The 19,472-nt window shown below is 41.4% G+C and overlaps 1 protein-coding gene across 1 annotated transcript in view; it reads left to right on the forward strand.

Moving 5' to 3' along the window:
• The window catches only part of PDIA5 (protein disulfide isomerase family A member 5), a 104,348-nt gene that overhangs the window by 33,200 nt on the left and 51,676 nt on the right, over nt 1–19,472 (forward strand). The window contains exons 6-11 of the mRNA XM_075757065.1: nt 4,593–4,685; nt 5,965–6,025; nt 9,854–9,921; nt 14,513–14,604; nt 14,710–14,781; nt 19,273–19,409. Of these exons, the coding sequence (XP_075613180.1) occupies nt 4,593–4,685; nt 5,965–6,025; nt 9,854–9,921; nt 14,513–14,604; nt 14,710–14,781; nt 19,273–19,409 (523 nt within the window). The remainder of the gene's footprint in view (nt 1–4,592; nt 4,686–5,964; nt 6,026–9,853; nt 9,922–14,512; nt 14,605–14,709; nt 14,782–19,272; nt 19,410–19,472) is intronic.

A 19,472-nucleotide genomic window follows, 5' to 3' on the forward strand; every position in this document is an offset into this window, starting at 1 on the left:
CCAAAACCTTGCCATGCAAAACCAACACAGAGCTCTAGTCTTAATTTTGACTGCCCCTGTGAAACCAGCTGCTAATGATTTACAGGTTGGAGAGTGCATCAGACCTGGGTACTGGTCACATAACTCAGCTGAGTGTTTACTTGTTCTGCTCGCAACTGCCTGAATATTTTCTGTATTTCTCCCTCTATACCACTACTTCTCCCTGTTTTCTTCTGTTGAGGCAGTGACCTTTCTCTCGCTCAGCTGTGTTTGTCAGGAGTCTCCCAGTACATTACGAACAGCGAGCAGCAGAGCAACACAATTACGTAGGGTATCATACCCATTTTACGGACAGGTGGACACACTGAAGAACAGGGAGATTAAAGGATTTGTTTCACATCATTCAGCAAGCTTGTGGCAATAAAACTTGGATCTTGTTTCCAGGCATCCAGCAGACATATTAATATATGTATGACATTTTGGAGAATGATGGACACAGCTCTGAGGAACTGTAGAAGGATTCTTATGAAGTAATCGGCAATTTCATAGATGTGCCTTATCCAGCTGATAGTGTACTTGGGTTTTTAAGAAAAGCTTTTTATTTCTTAAAGTAACTAAATCCTTATGTAATTAGCGGAGATGCCCTTGTGGGTTTACTGTTAGAAAAAAGAGGAATAAAGGATAGCTCAGCATTCACAGTTGGGGGAAGTTAGCTGGCAGTCAGAACCTCCTGCTGCTGAGACCTGTGTTAGGATCTGAGCTGTTTGAGGTATCTGGTAAACAGAGGTGGACTGCAACGTAACAAAGTTCAGTGATGCAAAATTATTAGGAAGTTTTAAAAAATATTTCCCGACTCTTGGCAGAAGGGTTTAGGTTCTTGCAATAATACCAAGTGGCTTATCGATATCAAACTAGGAACTTGCTGAGTAATGAACGCAAGAGGGAAGGAAAGGACACAGCTCCAATTATGCTGGAGTAATGCAGGCTCTTGTAATGGGTTTTGAATTACCAGTCAAGACAGCAGTTGGCTTGAAAATATTGGCCCTGTGCTTAACAGCATTTAAAAGTCAAATGATTAGGAAAGGAACAGAGAATGGAGGAGGAAATGTTATTCCACCATCTGAGTCCATTGAGTTCCTTCATCTTGTGTCTTGTTTGTGATTCTGGTTGCCGCATCAAGTGAAAGGTGTAGAAGTACTGCAGAAGGGCAGTGAGCATGATCAGAGGCATGGATAGCTTGAATATTTACGTGAAGATTCTTGGGCTTGGAAAAAAGGACAACTGGAGGAGATCACAGTAGATATTTGTATGACTGTGAGTAGCTTGAAAAAAGGAATGATTACCTTTTTTTTTCCTCCAAACTTGGGTGCAAATAGTAGCATTTTGGGATGGCTGATTTGAAACACGTAACTGCAGTGTTTGAAAAAAGTTGTGGAACTTGCAGCTACATGTTGTGAAAGCCAAGAATTTAGGAGTGTTAAAAACAGTTTTAGATAGTCATAAAGGATAGATCCATTGATAGTTAGCAAGCACAGAGGTCCAAATAAAACAGCTGTGTGGAGTCCATAAACTTAATTACTTTTTGCCAGAAATTGAGAGCATATACCAGTGTATGCTATATAAGAATGGTACTAATACGGTTTTTCCCCAAGCATCTAGTCAGCTGCTGTTGGAGACCTAAGCTTAGATCAGTCTTTGATCTTATCTGGTACATCTGTCTGTAGGTTGCTTTAGCCACACCATGTCCTAATCCCCAATAGTGCCATAAGGCCAGTATCCAGGCTGTGTTTATTACATGATGAAGCCTTTTCTGGAGGATAAAGTACAGGGAGAGTTTTACTCTCCTTCTAAAATGAACAAAACTCATTAAAGTATAAATCTGCTCAGTACTAGCAAAGGGAATAGACTAACCTACTAAATTGGTCCTGCTCTAAAATCTGAATCCTTTTCAAGTTCGCTGTTGTAAGGAGTGTGTGTGTGAAATCAAGAGAAGTCTTTTTATTAGCATCCCTACTGCATTATACTTCAAAGGAGTGAAAAGTACAGGGATGCATTTCTGTATTTTTTTTTTTCAGGTTAAAACCTAGGTTCATATATGATAGCCAGCTGTTGTGCTGTTAAAACTTGCTTGCTTTGAGCAGCATAGGCTGGATGACGCCATGTCCTGTATTCTGCTGAATCTATGTTTAAGGCTCAAAGCTGTCACCGGGGTTTGGGTGGTGAGTTACAGCCCATCGTGGCTCTGTTGGTGCCATGGGGTCAAAGTGGATCCTGACCACATCATGGCAGGACAGGATTGTAGCTGGTTTTTCAACGTGGGGGTTGTGGTGGCCTGGACCTTGCTCTGGTCTCTAACCCAGCAGCTTGGGGACCGCTGCTTTTCTGTGATTAGAAAGTGCTGCAGTGTGTTTTGGGGAGTGTCCTTCCTATTTAAAGGCACACAGGAAATTCTCTTCACCGCGTGGAGTAATGAGTACAAGGCAATATACTGCCTGCTCCTGCCAGAAGACATTACACATTAATTTTTTCTCTCTTGGCTGAGAGGGAGAGGCTGGATGAATTAAATCTCTCTAATCCCCCATACTCTAACCACATCTGTTTCTACATGACTGAACTTGGCACGCAGGAATTCTTGAAACTAGCAGAGTCAATAGCACTCATTAGCTGTTTAAAAAGTTGACCCCTCTCTTCTCCCCTCCAGTGTACAGTTGAAGTCTGTGCAGACTGAGAGCGAGCAGAACTTGATGTAGCTTTCCTAAATGTAGAACATCTCCCCTGTTTTGTCCTCTTCTCTCTCCTTTCCCCATATATTATTAAGTCTTCTTAGGGCATCATTTGGGATGTTAATGCCTGTAGTTTTAGAGCTTTTTACAACTGTAACTCTGTTATGACTTGATTTTCTTTTTTTTTTTCCCTAGCTAGCTCCTTTCTCTGATTAAAACAAATCTTTTCCTTGAGGTGTTTGTGGTCTCAATGCTACCACCTCATCCCTTAGGTCGTCTTACTGTGTATGTTGAGTACTTTGCTTGCTGTCTAGTGACTAATATATGCTTCCTCTTGTGATAAGACAAATCTCTTCAATATTAGCTGTGCGAGTAGACAGAAACATAAATGCAATAAATGGATCCTCCCATAAGCTCTGAATCCTCCTGAGCCTTGCAGTACCAAGATGCAGGAAAATGAGCTGAACTCCACTATCTGTTGATAAGCTGTTGGGATGTTGTGCCAGAGCAGCCCTACCAAAGGCAGAGAGGTGGCAAAAGTGTCTCTGAGACTGTTTGTGGCATGTGTCACTAGGCATACTGCTAACCTGCTCTTGAGAAGGTGGAGTAAAAACCTAGGCTTTTCGATGGATGCTCTTGACGTGTTTTCATATATACTCAACTCTGCTCTTCAGTCATGAGCTGCTTTGGCAAAATATGCCATGGACTGAAAGAAGCTTTAATGAAGCTTTTCTTTGCTCCACCTCAAAGTGAGTTCACTTAGTGCTGTGGCAGCATCATCCACTCACCCTTACATTGAAGGAAGCTCTTCAGGGACCTCACTGTGTTACTGGTGTGGCAGAGACCCTTCCTGGGAGTGGACACGTACCTACGAGCTGTGCCACAGAGAAAGAAATGGGGTCCGTCTGAGTGATGAATGAACACAGAAAACCAAGTCTTATGTTTCCTAGAGCACAGACATCTGAGGATAACAGTGATCAAGCCTGTGCTTCCATGTACAGCTGGAAATGGGAGCAGTGCTTCTCTGCTGGAATCCATGGAGAGTGTCTCATTAACTTTGGAGGCCTGGAGTTTCCCTCAGGCTTAGGCTGAAATCAGAACTATCAGAGAGTATTTCCTTATGATAAAGAGAATATCTGTGGTCTGCTGAAATCATTGTTTGTGTGTCAGTTGGGTAAAGCAGTTATAAAATATTCATGCATGTGTATTCAGCTTGTTGAATATGGGAGCTGCAAAATCATAGTGTCTCATATTTCCCACTTGTGTTGTCACCTTTGATTCTTACTGTCCTACAAAAAAAAAAATCCACCGAGTGCAGTTTCTAGGTAGATGGGTCATAGAGGGAACTATTGGTGGATTATTCTTCTTTTGACCAAATAAGCAGTTTGATATTTAAGTGTTAGCTTCATTGCTTTTGCTCACAGCGAGTGTCAGTGTGCCTTCCAACTACTCCTATTGGATTTGAAAGTTACTCAGATATGGTGAAGGGCATGGGAATCTGACCTCTATCTAAAGAGAAATCTTTCCTGCTAAGCCAGGGAGTAGCTGTGGAAGTATTGCAGATCTGGTACCATTGAAACGAGTTCTCTGAAGGATCCTAGAAGCTACTGTGTGTATGCTGGTCTACTTCCATGCTGCTTTCCCCAGTTTTATAGTAGAAATGGGAACTAGTAAGTTGGGATACCAGTTACAAGGAAGGTACACACTCGTGTATCGCTTGGTTCTGCAATAGGAGATTTGTGTTCATCTGCACTAGAGCAGATGACTATATGAGTAGAAAAGCAAAGGCACTAATTGGATGGGGTTTGCATGACAGCATGGATTTGAGATTGGATGTCTCATGGTTTCCATTCATTTTGCTTTAAAAGCTTCTTTCCCTATTTGTTACAGTCTGTGGTGGCCTTTCTCAAGGATCCAGAAGGTGCTCCACTGTGGGAGGAGGATCCCGAAGCCAAAGATATTGTGCATGTTGACAGTGAAAAGGTACATTAGCTGGATAGATGTTCTATATGTTTTATAAATAGGAGATGAAGGGAGTGTGTATATTTGTTAATTCTTAATGAAGCACCACTATTTCCTTTCTTTGGAAGGGAAGTTTAAAGCACCCAAACTGTTTCAAGTGACTTGATAAAGTTTGTGAATTGTCATAACTATAAAGTCTCCTGCTTTCCACCTTCCTCTCCCCTACATGTGGCCATGGTATTAGTCTGCCAGCTACACAGCAAGTATCAAAGCATTGTGGATGGTGTGGCAGAAGATTCTGTTTGTCTCGGGCAAGTGTAGCAGCTTGCAAGATGCAGTCACTGCAGGATACAAGTAGGACATAAAATGCTGCTCTTGCAACTGCAGGTTGTCATTGAACCTTGGGTTCCTTCATGTGCCCGAGGTTGTCTCAGGAAGTCTGGAGCAGGAAGGAACAGGATGCAGATCTTAAGTGATTTAACCTTGTACAGTAACTGTCCTCTTGGTGTTAAGTGGGAGAACAGCAAATACAGTGAAACTACCTTAAGAATCCAGTGCCACCACAGAGCTACCCATTATTTGCTATCTAATATAATCAACTTGGTCTTTTGTATTAGTTTTCTAGTCTATAGATTTTTAAAACTTTAATTGATTGGGCTCTAGCTGGTATTTTGTAAAGGGCCTTTTCAATTTTCTAGCTTTCATTTTTAATATTAGAAACAGTTATTTTGACATTCAGTTTTTGTAGGAAGATTAATTTTTAATGTTCACCCTCTGTACTCTATTACAAGCCTTCCAATGGTTGCATTCAATTTGAAAACTTCATCTGGTTTCTCTATGATGCTGGTACTGAAAAATCTATTTTCATGGCTTCTCATAGCTCTGACAAGGTTTCATAGTGTGGAAACTGAACTTGGTTTGTTTATTATTGAGTCTGACTTTTTGAATTAAGAGTATGGCTTTTTGTATGGGTCAGGGAAGAAAAAGTTTCCAGTCAGAGATTCTGCAGTGAGAATAAACCAAGCCATGCAACTTCCATGTCTGAACAGTGAAGACACTGGTCTAGGATATTTAGCAGATACTCAAATCTGTAGTAAATTTTGCTGTCTTCTTTCGAGTTAAAATTGAGCAAGGAGAAGAAACTCAAGTGTTGTCTGTTAGGAAAGGTGACCTCTCTTCCCTCAGATAAATGAGCCTGTATTCTATGAATACATATATTACACTTTAAAGTTGTAACACAGATAATAAGAGGTGTCCTTGAGTATAGGTCTGGTTTTATTTTTTTTGGTTCATTCCCTAGGAATTGAGAAGGCTTCTGAAGAAGGAAGACAAAGCCCTTCTGATGATGTTTTATGCGCCATGTAAGTAACTCAGCATGCCCTGTCACCTCTTTCTCCCTTCTCCGCTGAGAAATGTCCAAGTCTGAGCAGAAGCCTCATCTGAGCTTCACTAATGCCATCTTGTCCCATCTTTATCATTCAACAACTCCTGTCGTTCTGCCTGTTTGTCCTCAATTTTCCCCTAGTTGTCCATCGCTTGTATCCTAGTCTTGCCTCTTTATCTTGTGATGATGACTTGCTTATTGTTCTTTTAAGCAGCTGCTTTCTGTAATTTCTCTACCCATTGTCCTGTCTAGATTTGTGTTGTACAAGACAGAAACACTGTATGCTGAGTGCATAAGTGTCAATACATCTGTCTGAGAGTGCCTAGCCCTCTGACCCGTACGGAGCTGTAAGTGCAGATGGGTATTGCACACGCTTTTTACCTTTGCAGTTCGGGCCATGGCATAAGACAAGTTGGTTCAACACAAGCAAAAGATCCCCAGAGGAGACCATGGAGTTGAAAAAACCCAACGTATTTGTTCTTTCTAACTGCAGACAGATGGAACAGCGCGGTGGTCAGGAGCAGGAATATCTTTCCTGCTCCATCCAGGAGGCACCCTGGGTGTTCCTACCCACATGGCCAGGAGTAACTTGAGTGCAAGTGGGATTTCATGGCACGAAGGAAAGAGAAGAGCACATTGCAGTCATTGCATTTCTTTTGTGACTTCGACTTTGTATGGCAGCTATCTTGTCATTCATTGGCTGATTGTTCCTTAATTTTGCAGATTTACAACTGCTTTTTTTGTGTTTCCTGATGCCTGGTATATGAGAGGCTTTCTAGCTCTTCAAAACAAGATAGTGTTGCATTGGAGCTGTTGCTCAGCTGGAAAGCAGGGGAACCATGAGAAAGGAGTGAATGTGTGACCTAAGCTAGAAATGCTGCCCAGCGCTGCCCTGATAGGGAAATTGATGTTAGGTACCAGTAGCTATTTGTTGGCCTAGTCTCTTTAAAACTGTGTCCTGTGGCAGCATTATCTGGTGTTTCTCAGTGTATTTTCTCTTGTAATTACTGCCTGAAACACCATTCTACCTTTTTAGTCTCACCTGAGTACTGCCAAGGTGGCTGGAATTGCCCAAGACTTGGTTTGATGCATCAGTAAGAGGGTGTTTTTTTCCTTTAATTAAATTAGTTGCAGCTCCATGCCTTCAGACTCTGCAGCAGGATGGTCCTGCATGGCCCAGCATAGCACGTGGTTGCTCTGAGTCAGTGCTGCTGCCTTAGCATCAGCGGGAGATGATACACCTGCTCTGCCTGTAAATCACCCCTTCAGGGAGAGTTCAGCTGCAGAGTGCTTTCACAGTTTACCTGTATCATGAATAATTGTTTTCCACAACTGAGTCTCTTCCTGAAATGTGCCTTATCTAACCCTTCGTTCTCTTTGAACCGTTCCCCCAGAAACCCTCCTCCTTCCAGTTTTTCTTCTTTTGAAGTGGCAAAACACCTGCTAGTCTTCAGTGCTGTAATACTTTTGCTGCTTTCTAAACTGCTGTGAAGGAAGCCTACTTGTAAGTTTGTTTTTTTTCTCCCCTCTGATTTCACAGTTCTTAACTCCCTCATCTTTTATTTAGCACACGAGACCTTCTGACTTGGATCTTGTCCAATTTTTCTTAGTCGTGTTACTGGAGACAGAATACATCAAGCAGTTGCATTAAAATACTGGCTTTGGGCAGCTGAAGTTACCAGTTCCTTACATACAGGTGTTACCTTTCAAAACTGGGAGCAGCAAATCAAGGCTGGTCACTAAAGGAAATTCTGCTTTACTTGCAAGGGGTGAGTCAGGGAGGTCTTTGGCACGAGAGGACATCAGAGGCTTTGTCTGGGAAGCTACAGAGAAGACAGCTGCATTATTTCTCTGCTCTGTTGGAAGCAGGGGCTTTAGATTAATTGTGGCAGATTCATAGGAAATGAATAATACGTGCTAGTGCAGAGGGAGATGAAAGTGACTGCAAACTTAAATGTAGTTTCTTTAATATTTCAGGAATGCTTGGTCTGGGTAAAATGACTGAGAGCAAAGGCATGCTTTCCTTAGAAGATATTACCTGCCATTTGGAGACCGTTTGCTGTACTTTTGGACCTATATTATAAAGTTAGACAGCACTAAATATGAAAAATCAGGCATACTTATAGGCATTCAGATTTATTTAACTGTCAAAGACTCCTGCAGCAGACAGTTTGCATTTGGCAACAGAAAGGAGCTGTTTATAATGTCATTGAAAAAAGGGCTTTCAAAATTGAGGTGTTATTAGTATTTCCACTAGTTATGTGTTTAATTAAGCCTGCCCTTTTGAGTCAAAATACAAGAAGAAAGAACAGAAGAAAATGAGGGGGTTTTTGAGGTTACCCTTTTATGCCTGTATAGGGATATATGTGGCTTGACAGCATCCTGAACAGTATAAACCAGAAACGCGTGGGCAGGAGAGGTTTTACTGAAGTGGGTTTGGGAGCAGTGAGTGGAGGCAGCAGCAGAGCTGGGAATGAAAGGGCTGTAGGGGTGATGGTTGGGTGCAGGCGGCTGGTACATGCCTGTGCTCCAGAAGGAAGTCCAGGGACCCGTAGTAGGTTGAAGAGGGGAAGAGAGAGAGATCGATAGCTGAAGGAGTTCAAGGCTTGAGGCTGCTGAAGAGAGAAGAAACAGGATCCAAAAGATGATGTTAACAACTCCTATCTTTTGATATCTGTCCAGTGGTTTGGATGAAGCTGCAAGACCTCAGTGAGCCTCAAATGAGTGGTCTGTGTCCACCAAGAAATTGTCATTTTGACAAGCACTAGCTTAACAACCTCACTGGCGATTTGAGGAGAGAGGTCAAAGGTGGAAAGACCACAGAAACAAGAGCTATCGTCCCTCTGATTAAGGATGTTCTTCCCAGGCACGCTGATGTGATCCTAACCCAGTAGCTGCAAAATCAGTTCCTTCTTTCTGGAAGATATTATCAAAACTCTTGTCTCTACACCAGAATAAAAATGTTGACTACTGTCCCATGCTGGACCCAAGCATTTCCACAAAAAGTGTTTGAAGTGCTTGGCCGCAGCTTGCTTGCTTGCTTGCTTTCATGCTGTCTGTGCTCCCACCCCTTCCCATGTGCATGCACGTGTTTTCCTTGGCGGGGTGAAACCTGTTGCTTACAAGGTGATTTAGTGCTAATCTGCTTAGTGCTCCAGAGCATCATCATCAGCTCTTAGCATACTCCAGCTATACACTGGTAGTCTTCCTCACTTGCCGTTTGTCTTTTCTTCAGCACGTAAAGTTATTGTATCTTATAAGGGCTGTTGCTTCTTTTGAGTTATGTCTTCTCAATTAACAGAGCACTGTGTACCTTTTGATGTCTGTTTAATGTGTTTAGGAAATGTCTCAAACAAAGTTCAAAGACTTGTTAAGCTGGGATGAATCTGAAGTACCTCCCTCTGTCCCTTAAAGACCAGAAACACACAAAGCTTTTTTTTTTGTTTGAGTTCACAAGCATGACATCTTCCATTGACTTTTGAAATGTGAGTTTCATCTTAAGTTCCCCTTTGGACTCAGCTCAGAGCCTGAGGAATATAAGATGGTGTTACTCCCCAAAACTGGGATGATAAATGATAATGAAAATAAATAGCATGAAAAACATGCAAAAATAGCTGCACGTAACAAGAAGTTACATCCTTAGAAAATAATAATCTAATAATTATTTAGTGAAATAGGTAAGGAATTTTGTTTTAATTTTTTTTTGTATTAAAAAAAAGTTGTTTCATATGCTTTGGAACATAGATCCTGTAGAATAGTCTGAATAGAGTTGGTGCATTACTTACACAATTTCTTTTTTTGTTAGGGTGTGGTGTTTGTAAGAGAATGATGCCATCTTACCAGCAGGCAGCCACAGAACTGAAGGGTAAATATGTAAGTGAGAAGATAAGACTTATGTAAAATTTTAAAAATCCTTTTAATACTTTATTGTTTTGAGTATTTAAAAATCACCAATACTTATTGAAGTGGGGAATCTTTAAACAAGTCAAAATAAAACAGAAATGAATGACTCTGTTCCAGATCCCTTCAGGATTCTCTCTTGGTTTTTATTCTTTTTAAACCTTTGGAGAATGAGGTATTAACTCATTTGCCCTTTAAATCCAGTGTAGTTCTTGCCATGGAAAAATGGTCTCTGACACTGCGTAGTTTTATGTTTAGCTTCTAATTTGTGAGTTTGAGTTCATGTTGGTACAGATAAAGAAACGTTTGCCATGATGGGTTTGATTGGGTTTTTGGCCTGATGTTTCACAGAGAGATTAAGGATGGATGCCCTTATAGTAATACGCAATCCACTTTTTTAGTGGAGAATCAGTGTCATGGGAGGGGGATTTCCTTACACTTGCTACTGATCATCCTCCTAGCCACTAACTGTAAACATTAGTAAAATCTTATAGTTTTAATATAGCTCTGTCAACAAAGTTAGCGTTCATACTAGATTGAAATGAAAATTAGTTTTGACCATAATAAAACTCATCAACAACAGTCACAATAATTTAGTTGCCTGTTTGTACCAATAAGGCATATTGATCTCTCTAAGCAAGCTGAAGGCACTTTTTAAGTCAAGGTTTTATAATGTGTTTAATGTATAATTTATATGATACCAATAATACATGAGTGACAAAGAAATAGGATTGTTGACTGATGGCTTTAGCTGGATTTGGTCTGATCCTACCTGTTGGATCATTTACTGTTGAGTTTACAGGTTTCCTTGGGAGAGGCGGCACGTGATGAGGAAAGGATGAAGCACTGTGGTTCATCACTTGGGCAGCTCTGGCCATTGCTACTCGTAGCACCGAGTACTGTCAGACTCCCCCATGTTCTTGCAACTAGTTGTTTTTCAGAAGTGTTTTCTCTAAATCCTTGTTTGCTTAGGGCTGAAATGAGTGGGAGTTGTTCAAATTTATTTAGGGCACGGTACACCCCTTGAAGATATTTTCAAGAGCATTTTCATCTAGCTGGGCAGCACTCTAATGCCATCTCTCCTTGGTGGAGCGTGCGTTGCAGCCTTTGGGAAGGCACTCCTATGTTGCATGGCAGGTACATTGCAAGGCGTGGGGTGGGCGGGAATTAGGAATGTAAAGAATCATCTACAGAGGTAGTGCCAGAGAGAAGGCATGCTGCAGAGTGCTGTGTTCTCCTCCAATTATCCCTTCCTTGTCCATGTGCAGCTCGTTTTATTAAATTCAGACTGGAGGATTGAAACTCCAGATCTAGTCTAGTTTGATTATTTCCTTCCTCACTAGGAAATGGTTTCTGTAGATCCAGGCTAATCCTGCACAGCGGAGTGACAGGGCTGTGGCACAGCTCTGAGGCTGGCAGGTCAGGGATGCTTTTTGCACTGGAGTGTTTTTAGTGCAGGATCAGTTCAGAGGAAAGTCCAGTTATGCCACTGCCACCCGTGTCTTTCAGAAAAACCAGTCTGCTTGTCTAAATTTGACCTAGTTAGCTTCCTGAGTGGGATGTGTACACAGTTTGCCATTTCTAAAGTTAACTGTGCTGTACTCATCATAAATTATCCATGGGGTACCTTAGAGTGATGTTGACCTCCAGATCAGACTTTGCTGGAAAGTTTATGATTGGTTTGTATGAGCTGAAGGTTTGGCCTTTTAATCTGACCTGTCATTAGCTGTCAGGATGTGCCAGGCTCAAAAGCGATTATTGCTATTATATAGCAGGAAAATGAAGTACAGTATTGCCTATTTAATAGGTTGTAAAAATGAAAAGGTGAATTGAACTTGTCATTGGTTGCTGTGTTCTCTTGGGACTGGTTGTTTCTTGGCCCAGTACTGTTACTGAGAGGAAGGCACGGTGGCTCTTGCAGTGTTACATTTGGTTTAGATCTTGCAATTCCATTACACCCAATGCAGAAGGAAAAAAGAGGCTCTGAAGCGCAAGAGAATGGCTTATTTTATCCTTGGCACAAGAGATTCCTGTGGTTTGTGGATAGGGTGGGCTCTGGCGAGTGACTGTCACTGATACGCTATGACCCCAGTGAGGGAGGAACTGGTGGTCAGCAAAGCACTTCAGCATCTCCTTAATGCCCATGGACTCCATGAGTGTGCCAGAGTGCTTTAGTAAGGACTGCCTTAATCTTATGCTCAAGTGCTTTTCTCCTTTGACACTTGTCTTTTGGTAAAATCACAAGACTTCAAAAGCGTAAAGTTCCTGCTCTTATTTCAGATATCAGATAAAGGAAGCCATTGTTTAATCTGTTCATTAAACGTGGCTCTAGAAAGGCTTCAGCTGGTGGTGTGAGGTACCAATTTTGGAGAAATCTTGTCAAGAAAACTATGAAGCAAGGGAGGGATCGCAGGAGAACAGGAATGGTCAGAAGCCCAGAAGATGTGGCCAGCTAGGAAAGGTTCAGAGTCAGTTCAGGTTTATAGGTAGCATGGTGGAGAGCAGGTAAGTGCTGAAGTATGTCAAATCTCACTGCAGAGGTGAAAGGAATAAACTGATCTTTGTGTCTGCTCTGCCTATTACAAGAGGTAGTGGTCTTAAATTGCAGTCAGGGTCATTCAGTCATTTGCTAAAAGCAAATTAGCTAAACAGCTGGCAGGAGCAGCTTAGGTGTAGAGGGACGATCCTGGCTTTGGGTAGTAGCTGTATTTTGATGGTCCCTGACAGCCTGATATTACATAATTCTGTGATTATAGGCCAGCTAAAGCTGTTAGTTTTGTCATTAAAAATGAATCCCATTGTCATAGGCTTTTTGCTGATTATGCTTCATATGATGTATGAACACCAGAATGAGTCCAAGTTATTATCTTGTATCAGGCTGGGTGGACACAGTGAAATTGTAGCAGAATATCAGAAATGGCCAGGAACACCCATTTAAAACCCAGGAAATCCTCTGAAAGTTCACAGCCAATGTGAAATATGGTAGACTGATGTTTATGAGGGAATTAATTAAGGAACCTGATTCTCACTGTATAAAGCAACTACAGTGTGTTGATCCTATTGCGTTTACCTACCCTCAAGTTGGTGACATAGAGGATAAGGGAAGGTGAGAATTGGGTCTAGATAGCTCATGTGAACTAAATCAGTCTGGTTGTTGGAACTACAAGGAAAATTCAAAGAAAGAGATTTGGCCAGCCAGTATAAATCCTATTTCTGTATTCTAATCAGTTAGCTTTCCTTTATCCTTTCTCAGGATAGGGGAGAGAAAACAAAGTATCTTTTTGTGGCTTTCCAGCACATTCTTAGAAAAGGTTGACCTTCAAACGAGGATTTTCTGCTTTAAGATTTATTTCATGCTGGCTCTGAGCACATTTGGTTGGTCTGTGCAGTTTGCTGCAGTCAGGAACCTGGTATTAAATTCTGATGTGGTATTTCAGCTGGAAGGAGAAAATACTGATTTTGGAGGGCAAAGGAGGAGGGGTTTGGATAAAGACTCTGCTGCTAAAATGATTTAAGCCATCAATGAAATTAAACTAAGTTAATTATGAAGTGGTATCTCAGCAACTCACTGGTTGAACATTCTGACAGCAGAATGACTTCTGTGTGAATCCCACACCCACAGAAGCTCAGAATCAGTCCCATCTTCAAATTTTCAGGTCAGAATTTTTTGGAGGATAATTGGACAGGGCATAGGTTAAGTAGCAGGAGCCCTGAGCCTGAAGCTCAAGGTGAAGGCTCTGGAGGTAGAGGATGGATTGGGATAGAGGTAAGGAAGGGGAAGGAGAGGCTTTTGGTTTCACTTGCTAGTCTGAAAAGCTACTATGCTCTGTGCCCCTCTTTTGATATCTGTATGATAAGGTTAATTCTTAATTCTCATTAAACTTACCTGACTAATAGGGTAAACATATTTAAAGTGCATAAATGCCACGTGGAATTTCCTGGGCTCATGGAAATAGGGCACGTTTTACTTTCACATCAAAGTAATGCTGATTTCCCCTTGCCATTCAGTAAGTGCATTTTTGAGCTGGGATAATGCCAGTGTTTGGTTGGTTAGAGCTTCTGGACGTTAGCCAAGATGGTAAGTTCATTGCTGGAGTGGAAACCAGAGGGATGAGGGTGAAGATTCTTGTGTCCTAGCTAATGTTTGGATGCAAACTAAGCTATGTATTTGCAGAAGATGGAAAAAAAAACCCTAGTTAGGCTTGTAGCTTAAAATCCAAATATGCAAAGAGCACAAGTAGTGCGATGGAGAGAATTCCTTTCAGGTATTTCTGTTAGTGGGGGAATAAAAAGAAATGGAGACACTTCTAGAGCAAGGAGGAGGTGACAAGCTGATTGATGCATGCTTTCTGTGGACTAGACTCAAATATTGCTCTGTTGCCCTTTGCACAAAATCAGAAAAACTTCACCGCCTTTTACAGAGATCCCCTTACTTTACATTGCTGCAATATGAATGAAATAAAAATCTGCCCAGAACTTAGTTCTTTTTACTTAACTCTTTAAAAAGTTTGTAATGTTCCTGCTGTATTGCAAGCATCAATACAATTATGCTCTGTTTTTTCAGGTTCTTGCGGGGATGAATGTTTACTCTGCTGAATTTGAAAGGATAAAGGAAGAATACAATGTCCGGGGATATCCTACAATCTGCTATTTTGAGTCAGTTATGCTTTGCCACTACTTTTAAAAATCATACGCTCAACTATCATTGCATGTTCTTATCTTCCAGGGCAAGGACTAAACCTTGTTTTCTTGCCTTAACAGGAAAGGAAAGTTCCTGTTCCACTTTGAGAACTATGGTGCTACTGCGGCAGATATAGCAGAGTGGCTGAAAAAGTAAGGCATTGAACTTCATGCACTTCACCTTTTATGTACTCTTCGTTATTTACAGAATGTAATGGTTTAGGAACAGCCATCACTCCTTCCTTCCCTCTGCTCAGAAGAGCAAACAAAACTATCCCACTGAGATTGGCTAAACTAGTACAGAGAGATTGCCTAATGTTTGGTTTTTAGCATGCATGCCTTGCATCTTACAATTGCATTTTGTCTGTAATAGGAAACTGTGGACCAAAATAATGCAGATACACAGATCTCAGCTTCATTAAAAATGCCAGCTTAAATTTCCAGTGATCTTGGGTGCCTGAACTTAATACCTTGCAAAAGGTCTGACTTTGGTTGTTCTATTAAAAATGTATATACCAAGTGCACAGTTCTCATTGGTTCTTCAGCCTTTAGCTGGAGTCCTTAGAGTATCTTGCAGAGACAAAATTGGAGATCAAGGCACCCCGATTGCTAGTCATTTTTACAAAGTCTGTGTTTCCTGTCATGACATGAAGCGGTGTTGAAAGCATCTTGTTCTACCTAAAGAGAGCTATTTGCAGTCATAATTATTTTGGGGTCTGAATGAGCCTATGGGACTAGCAGTTGAGAGACACGCAGAAAAGTGAGTGAGTGTGTGTATAGTTGCTCTTCAGCTGTTGCAAATCAGCACATTGTCAGTGAAGCTGATAGAGCAGCTGGAGAGTGCTGAGGAAGTCTCATCATGGAGAAATACCATTAGCAGTTAGCCCTGGCTCTTGGGCATTATGGCATCTCTGTACCCTTCCTTGTTTGCTGCAGCCACAGAAATAATCTTGAAATGAAGCTAATAAAAGGAAACAAACGCATGGGAAGGAACAGAGTTGCAAACTATTCTGATACTATGGCTCAGCAAAATTAGTTCAGAATAAATGTTTTACTGTACTAGTGGTGCTATGCTGGGGACATGCATATGGTTGCAGGCAGCCCAGGGTCTTCAGCAGTGGTAGGCTAGGTGCTTCAGGATTGGGAACCCACAAACAAAGTGACAGCAGCGTTCCTGTTAACATCAGGAGGTACAAACACTGCAGGCGAGTACTGCCCAGTGGATCAAAGAGGAGGAATTTAGCTGTAGTCTTTAAGCCTCATTTATTCCATTAAACCTTCAGATATGAATGATCAAGATCGCAATTCCAGCAATGCTGAGGAGATGATCAGCCCTTGGAGCAAGGATATGACTTCATCACCTGCACTTTATTATGCTTTTCAGTTTTGCAAGGAAGTGGTTATCTTGTGGCTACCACATGTGAAACATTAGATGTTTGGGGTGGGTTTTTTCCCCTGTCTGCCCACATAATATCCAGATAATCCCTGTAATATGCAGTGCCTTTATATCAGTGCTGTCACAGCAAGTGAACGCAGCTACTGGAGGCAAAGCAGAACAGCTGCAAGCTCTTTCCAATGATAATCTCTGCTAACAAGCCACTGTGGGCTTTGGCTGATATTTCGGCAGTCCAGAGCTAGACAGCTGTTTGTCCTCACTTAGTGTATGCTGATTAGTTTCCCAAAAGATGATCTAAGCAGTAGCCTTCTTGCCCCTGTTTTGTATAATAAGTACAACTTTTAAGGAAAGCACGTTGAGAAATTATGCATACTTGAATTTTGCCAGTAATTGATGTTGCAATTAAAACCATATACAGGGTAAATCTGATCTGTGCATAATATTATATTACGCTGAGGAATCTGCAGTACTAGTAGTCAAATGGTATGGCAAGGGCTTTAGGAAAGCCAAAGAGTGTAATTAGATAGTTGCAGGGTGTATAGGCTGTATTTCAGAATAGTATAATATTAAAGTCATGTCAGGAAGTCATTCTGACGCGAGACATTACTCTGTGGAGCAGGGGCACAGCAGTGCCAGAGTGTATGTGGAAACTCAATGCGTTTTTATACTGTGCGTGCATGTGCTGTCATTGTAGATTCTTGAAAGAGAATCCAGCAGACATTGAGCCATATGAAGTGACCTATTTTTTCTGGACACTATGTACACAGTGCAGTAAAACAACTGGTTTCCCTCTCCCCCTTCCCTGTTTTTTCCCCTCTAAACGTTACTGGTAAAGTGCTGAGAGTAGTTGATCTGTGCTAATTTTTGGGGAGGGTGTGCTATAACTTAATAAAGGTTAGAATTATTTAAATTATTGAAAGGATGATTTCCATGTTCTTTTCTCTTAGAACAAGAGCTGCTAGTTTGGAGTGCTCCAACACTTTTACTACTTATTGAAGGTGCTTCTTTCTTATGCTGAAATGTGCTAATGCATCAGTCTTACAGATACTTAACCTCTCTTATCTCCCTAATAGGCACTAGCTACTATCTTAGGGAGCTTCAGATGTTTTTCACGAGGTGATAGAGAGAAACCATCATACAGCCTTACTCCAGCACACAGCATTATTAACACGGAGATGCTATCTTGTACATACCACAATTCTTTTTCCTTTTTATTTTTTTAATCTGATACACAGCTGTATCAGCTTGGATGGTAGGCAACTCAGGCAGCTTCTTGCTGCCTTCAGTAGCTGCTTAGTTTGTCTTGCTGTTTTTGTAGACTCCTCTCAGGCCCTTCCTTAGCACCGGCTACTCAGTTAAATCAAGAACTTGTTCTCTGTTCTTAATTGAATTAGCTCTTGATAACTCTTCCAGACTTCTGTCATCCTATTTTTGGTCTTCAGGCATTGGATGTGCCTTGTCTCAGTTTTAAATGACATTTTAGACTTTGCTTGTTGCTTCTTCCAGGCCTTGAGGTGCTTCTTACCAACTCCTGTGTAGGCTTATTAGCATGCACAGCATTTTAAATTGGGCCATTTGAATAAACATCCTGTGCCCTGCTTTACTAATTCCTTACTGAAATAGGTCATGCCAGGCCCCGCTAAACACAGCGTTTTCCCAGTGCTTTGTAGCCACTGTGTCATGTTCATCATGCTCTGCCTACTCAACCCAACTCCCCTTCCAAATTCATTGTCACGGTGTTTTCTGGAAAGCCTTCGCTCTGCCAGGATACCTGGAGAATATTGCTTTCTTACAGGCTTGGCAACAAGCAAACTGATTATCTGTTAAGCTTTTAGAGGGTAAACTCTTGTGGAAGGGGACCTGCCTCTTTTTCTCTTTCAGCTGCTTGGCCGAGTGCAGCTCCAATCTTTGCTTTGATGTTTGTTTCTTGGTTCATTTATCACATAAGCAGCAGCAGAGGTGTGCATCACAGTTTTGCATGGATTGCTTAATATTCTTGGATCATACCCATTGCTTACATCAATAGAATTTCCTATCTGAATCTGTGTGTATCTCTACTGCGCTTTTTTTATCAAACTAGGCTTTCAGCCTAGAAATGAGCAAGACAGGATAAATGAGTTATCATCCGTTTGCCATTCCTTGTTCCAGGCAACTAACACAATAACACATTTTAATCAAAAATAGTAAATCTGCTTTCACCAGACATGGGGTCACATTCAGACCTCTACTTTGCCAAAGAATTTGGGGAATTTGGGGGGTATTTGGAACTCATTACTACAACTGGCAAGGATAAAATAGCTTCAAAGTCTGGCTCCAAATGTTCATATGTTTGGGTGTCCTTTATGTGAACATTGCTTTAATAAATAAAATGTCAATTAGCATAGTTTAGTTCACAGCTGCCAAATTCTCTTTTCAATGTATGTTAATGAAAGCCAAGAACAATTGTTTGGCAGGATGATGAGCACTGAACTGGTCCAGAGGAGCTTGGGTTCAGTTTCCAAATTTGCCACCATGTCTGAGTGGTCTTTCTGACTCTGATCCATCAAAGATGGTTAAACTCATGTGCAATCATAGTGAAATCAGCAGAACATGTCACTTATCTTTTAGGTTAAGCATGCAGTTGAGTAGCTTTGCTGAATTGGGCCTACAAACCCACTGCTGAGTGAGGACATAACGATGTTTCCCCAGGTCATAGTGTTGTTCAGGATAAAACTGTATATTCCTGAGGAAATGGTCTGTGTAGCCAGCTCGTGGTCCCAACACTTCCCCACCTCCTTTCTCTGTCAGCCCTAATCGTGGTGTCAGTATTCAAGGTGACTGGTTAGATTGACTGTTTCTGCTCACTACTTTTTTCTTATATTTGCAATGGCTCCTGTGAACTACAGAGTATGAATGCTGTGAGAAAGGGAGTATCCTGCTGAGGAGGGTAAAGGAGTAACAGAAAAATGTGTCTGATTTCTATAAGGGAATAACCAAGCAGTCTGGTTATCTCCTCGCTCCATCCCCTTCCATTACTGATCTGTCCGCATGAGCTTCTTGTGGATTTTTTTTTTGTCCTCCTCCAGTTTTATCTGAGTTTCAGTGCTTATGAGTTCTGGGTGGGTACAATTGTGGAAGCTATTCAGTATGGATAGTGTGTCATACCCATACAGACATCTGCACTAAGTGGTTGTTTGTAGTCTCACTTGCCAAAAATGACATCTTAGCACCAGAGAGCTGCTCTTTAGCTGTGTCTGTTTGTCTTGTAGCCCACAGGCACCTCAGCCACAGGCTCCAGAGACTCCTTGGGCGGATGAAGAAAATGTAGTTTATCACCTGACTGATGAGGACTTCGACAAGTTTATAAAAGATCATTCATCTGTGCTAGTGATGTTCCATGCACCATGTGAGTTTGGTTTTTTCTGTTCTGTACCCTGAGCCAAATGTTTGCTAACAGAACCAATGATGA

The sequence above is a fragment of the Balearica regulorum genome, chromosome 6 (assembly GCF_011004875.1).
Source record: "Balearica regulorum gibbericeps isolate bBalReg1 chromosome 6, bBalReg1.pri, whole genome shotgun sequence".
NCBI lineage: Eukaryota > Metazoa > Chordata > Aves > Gruiformes > Gruidae > Balearica > Balearica regulorum.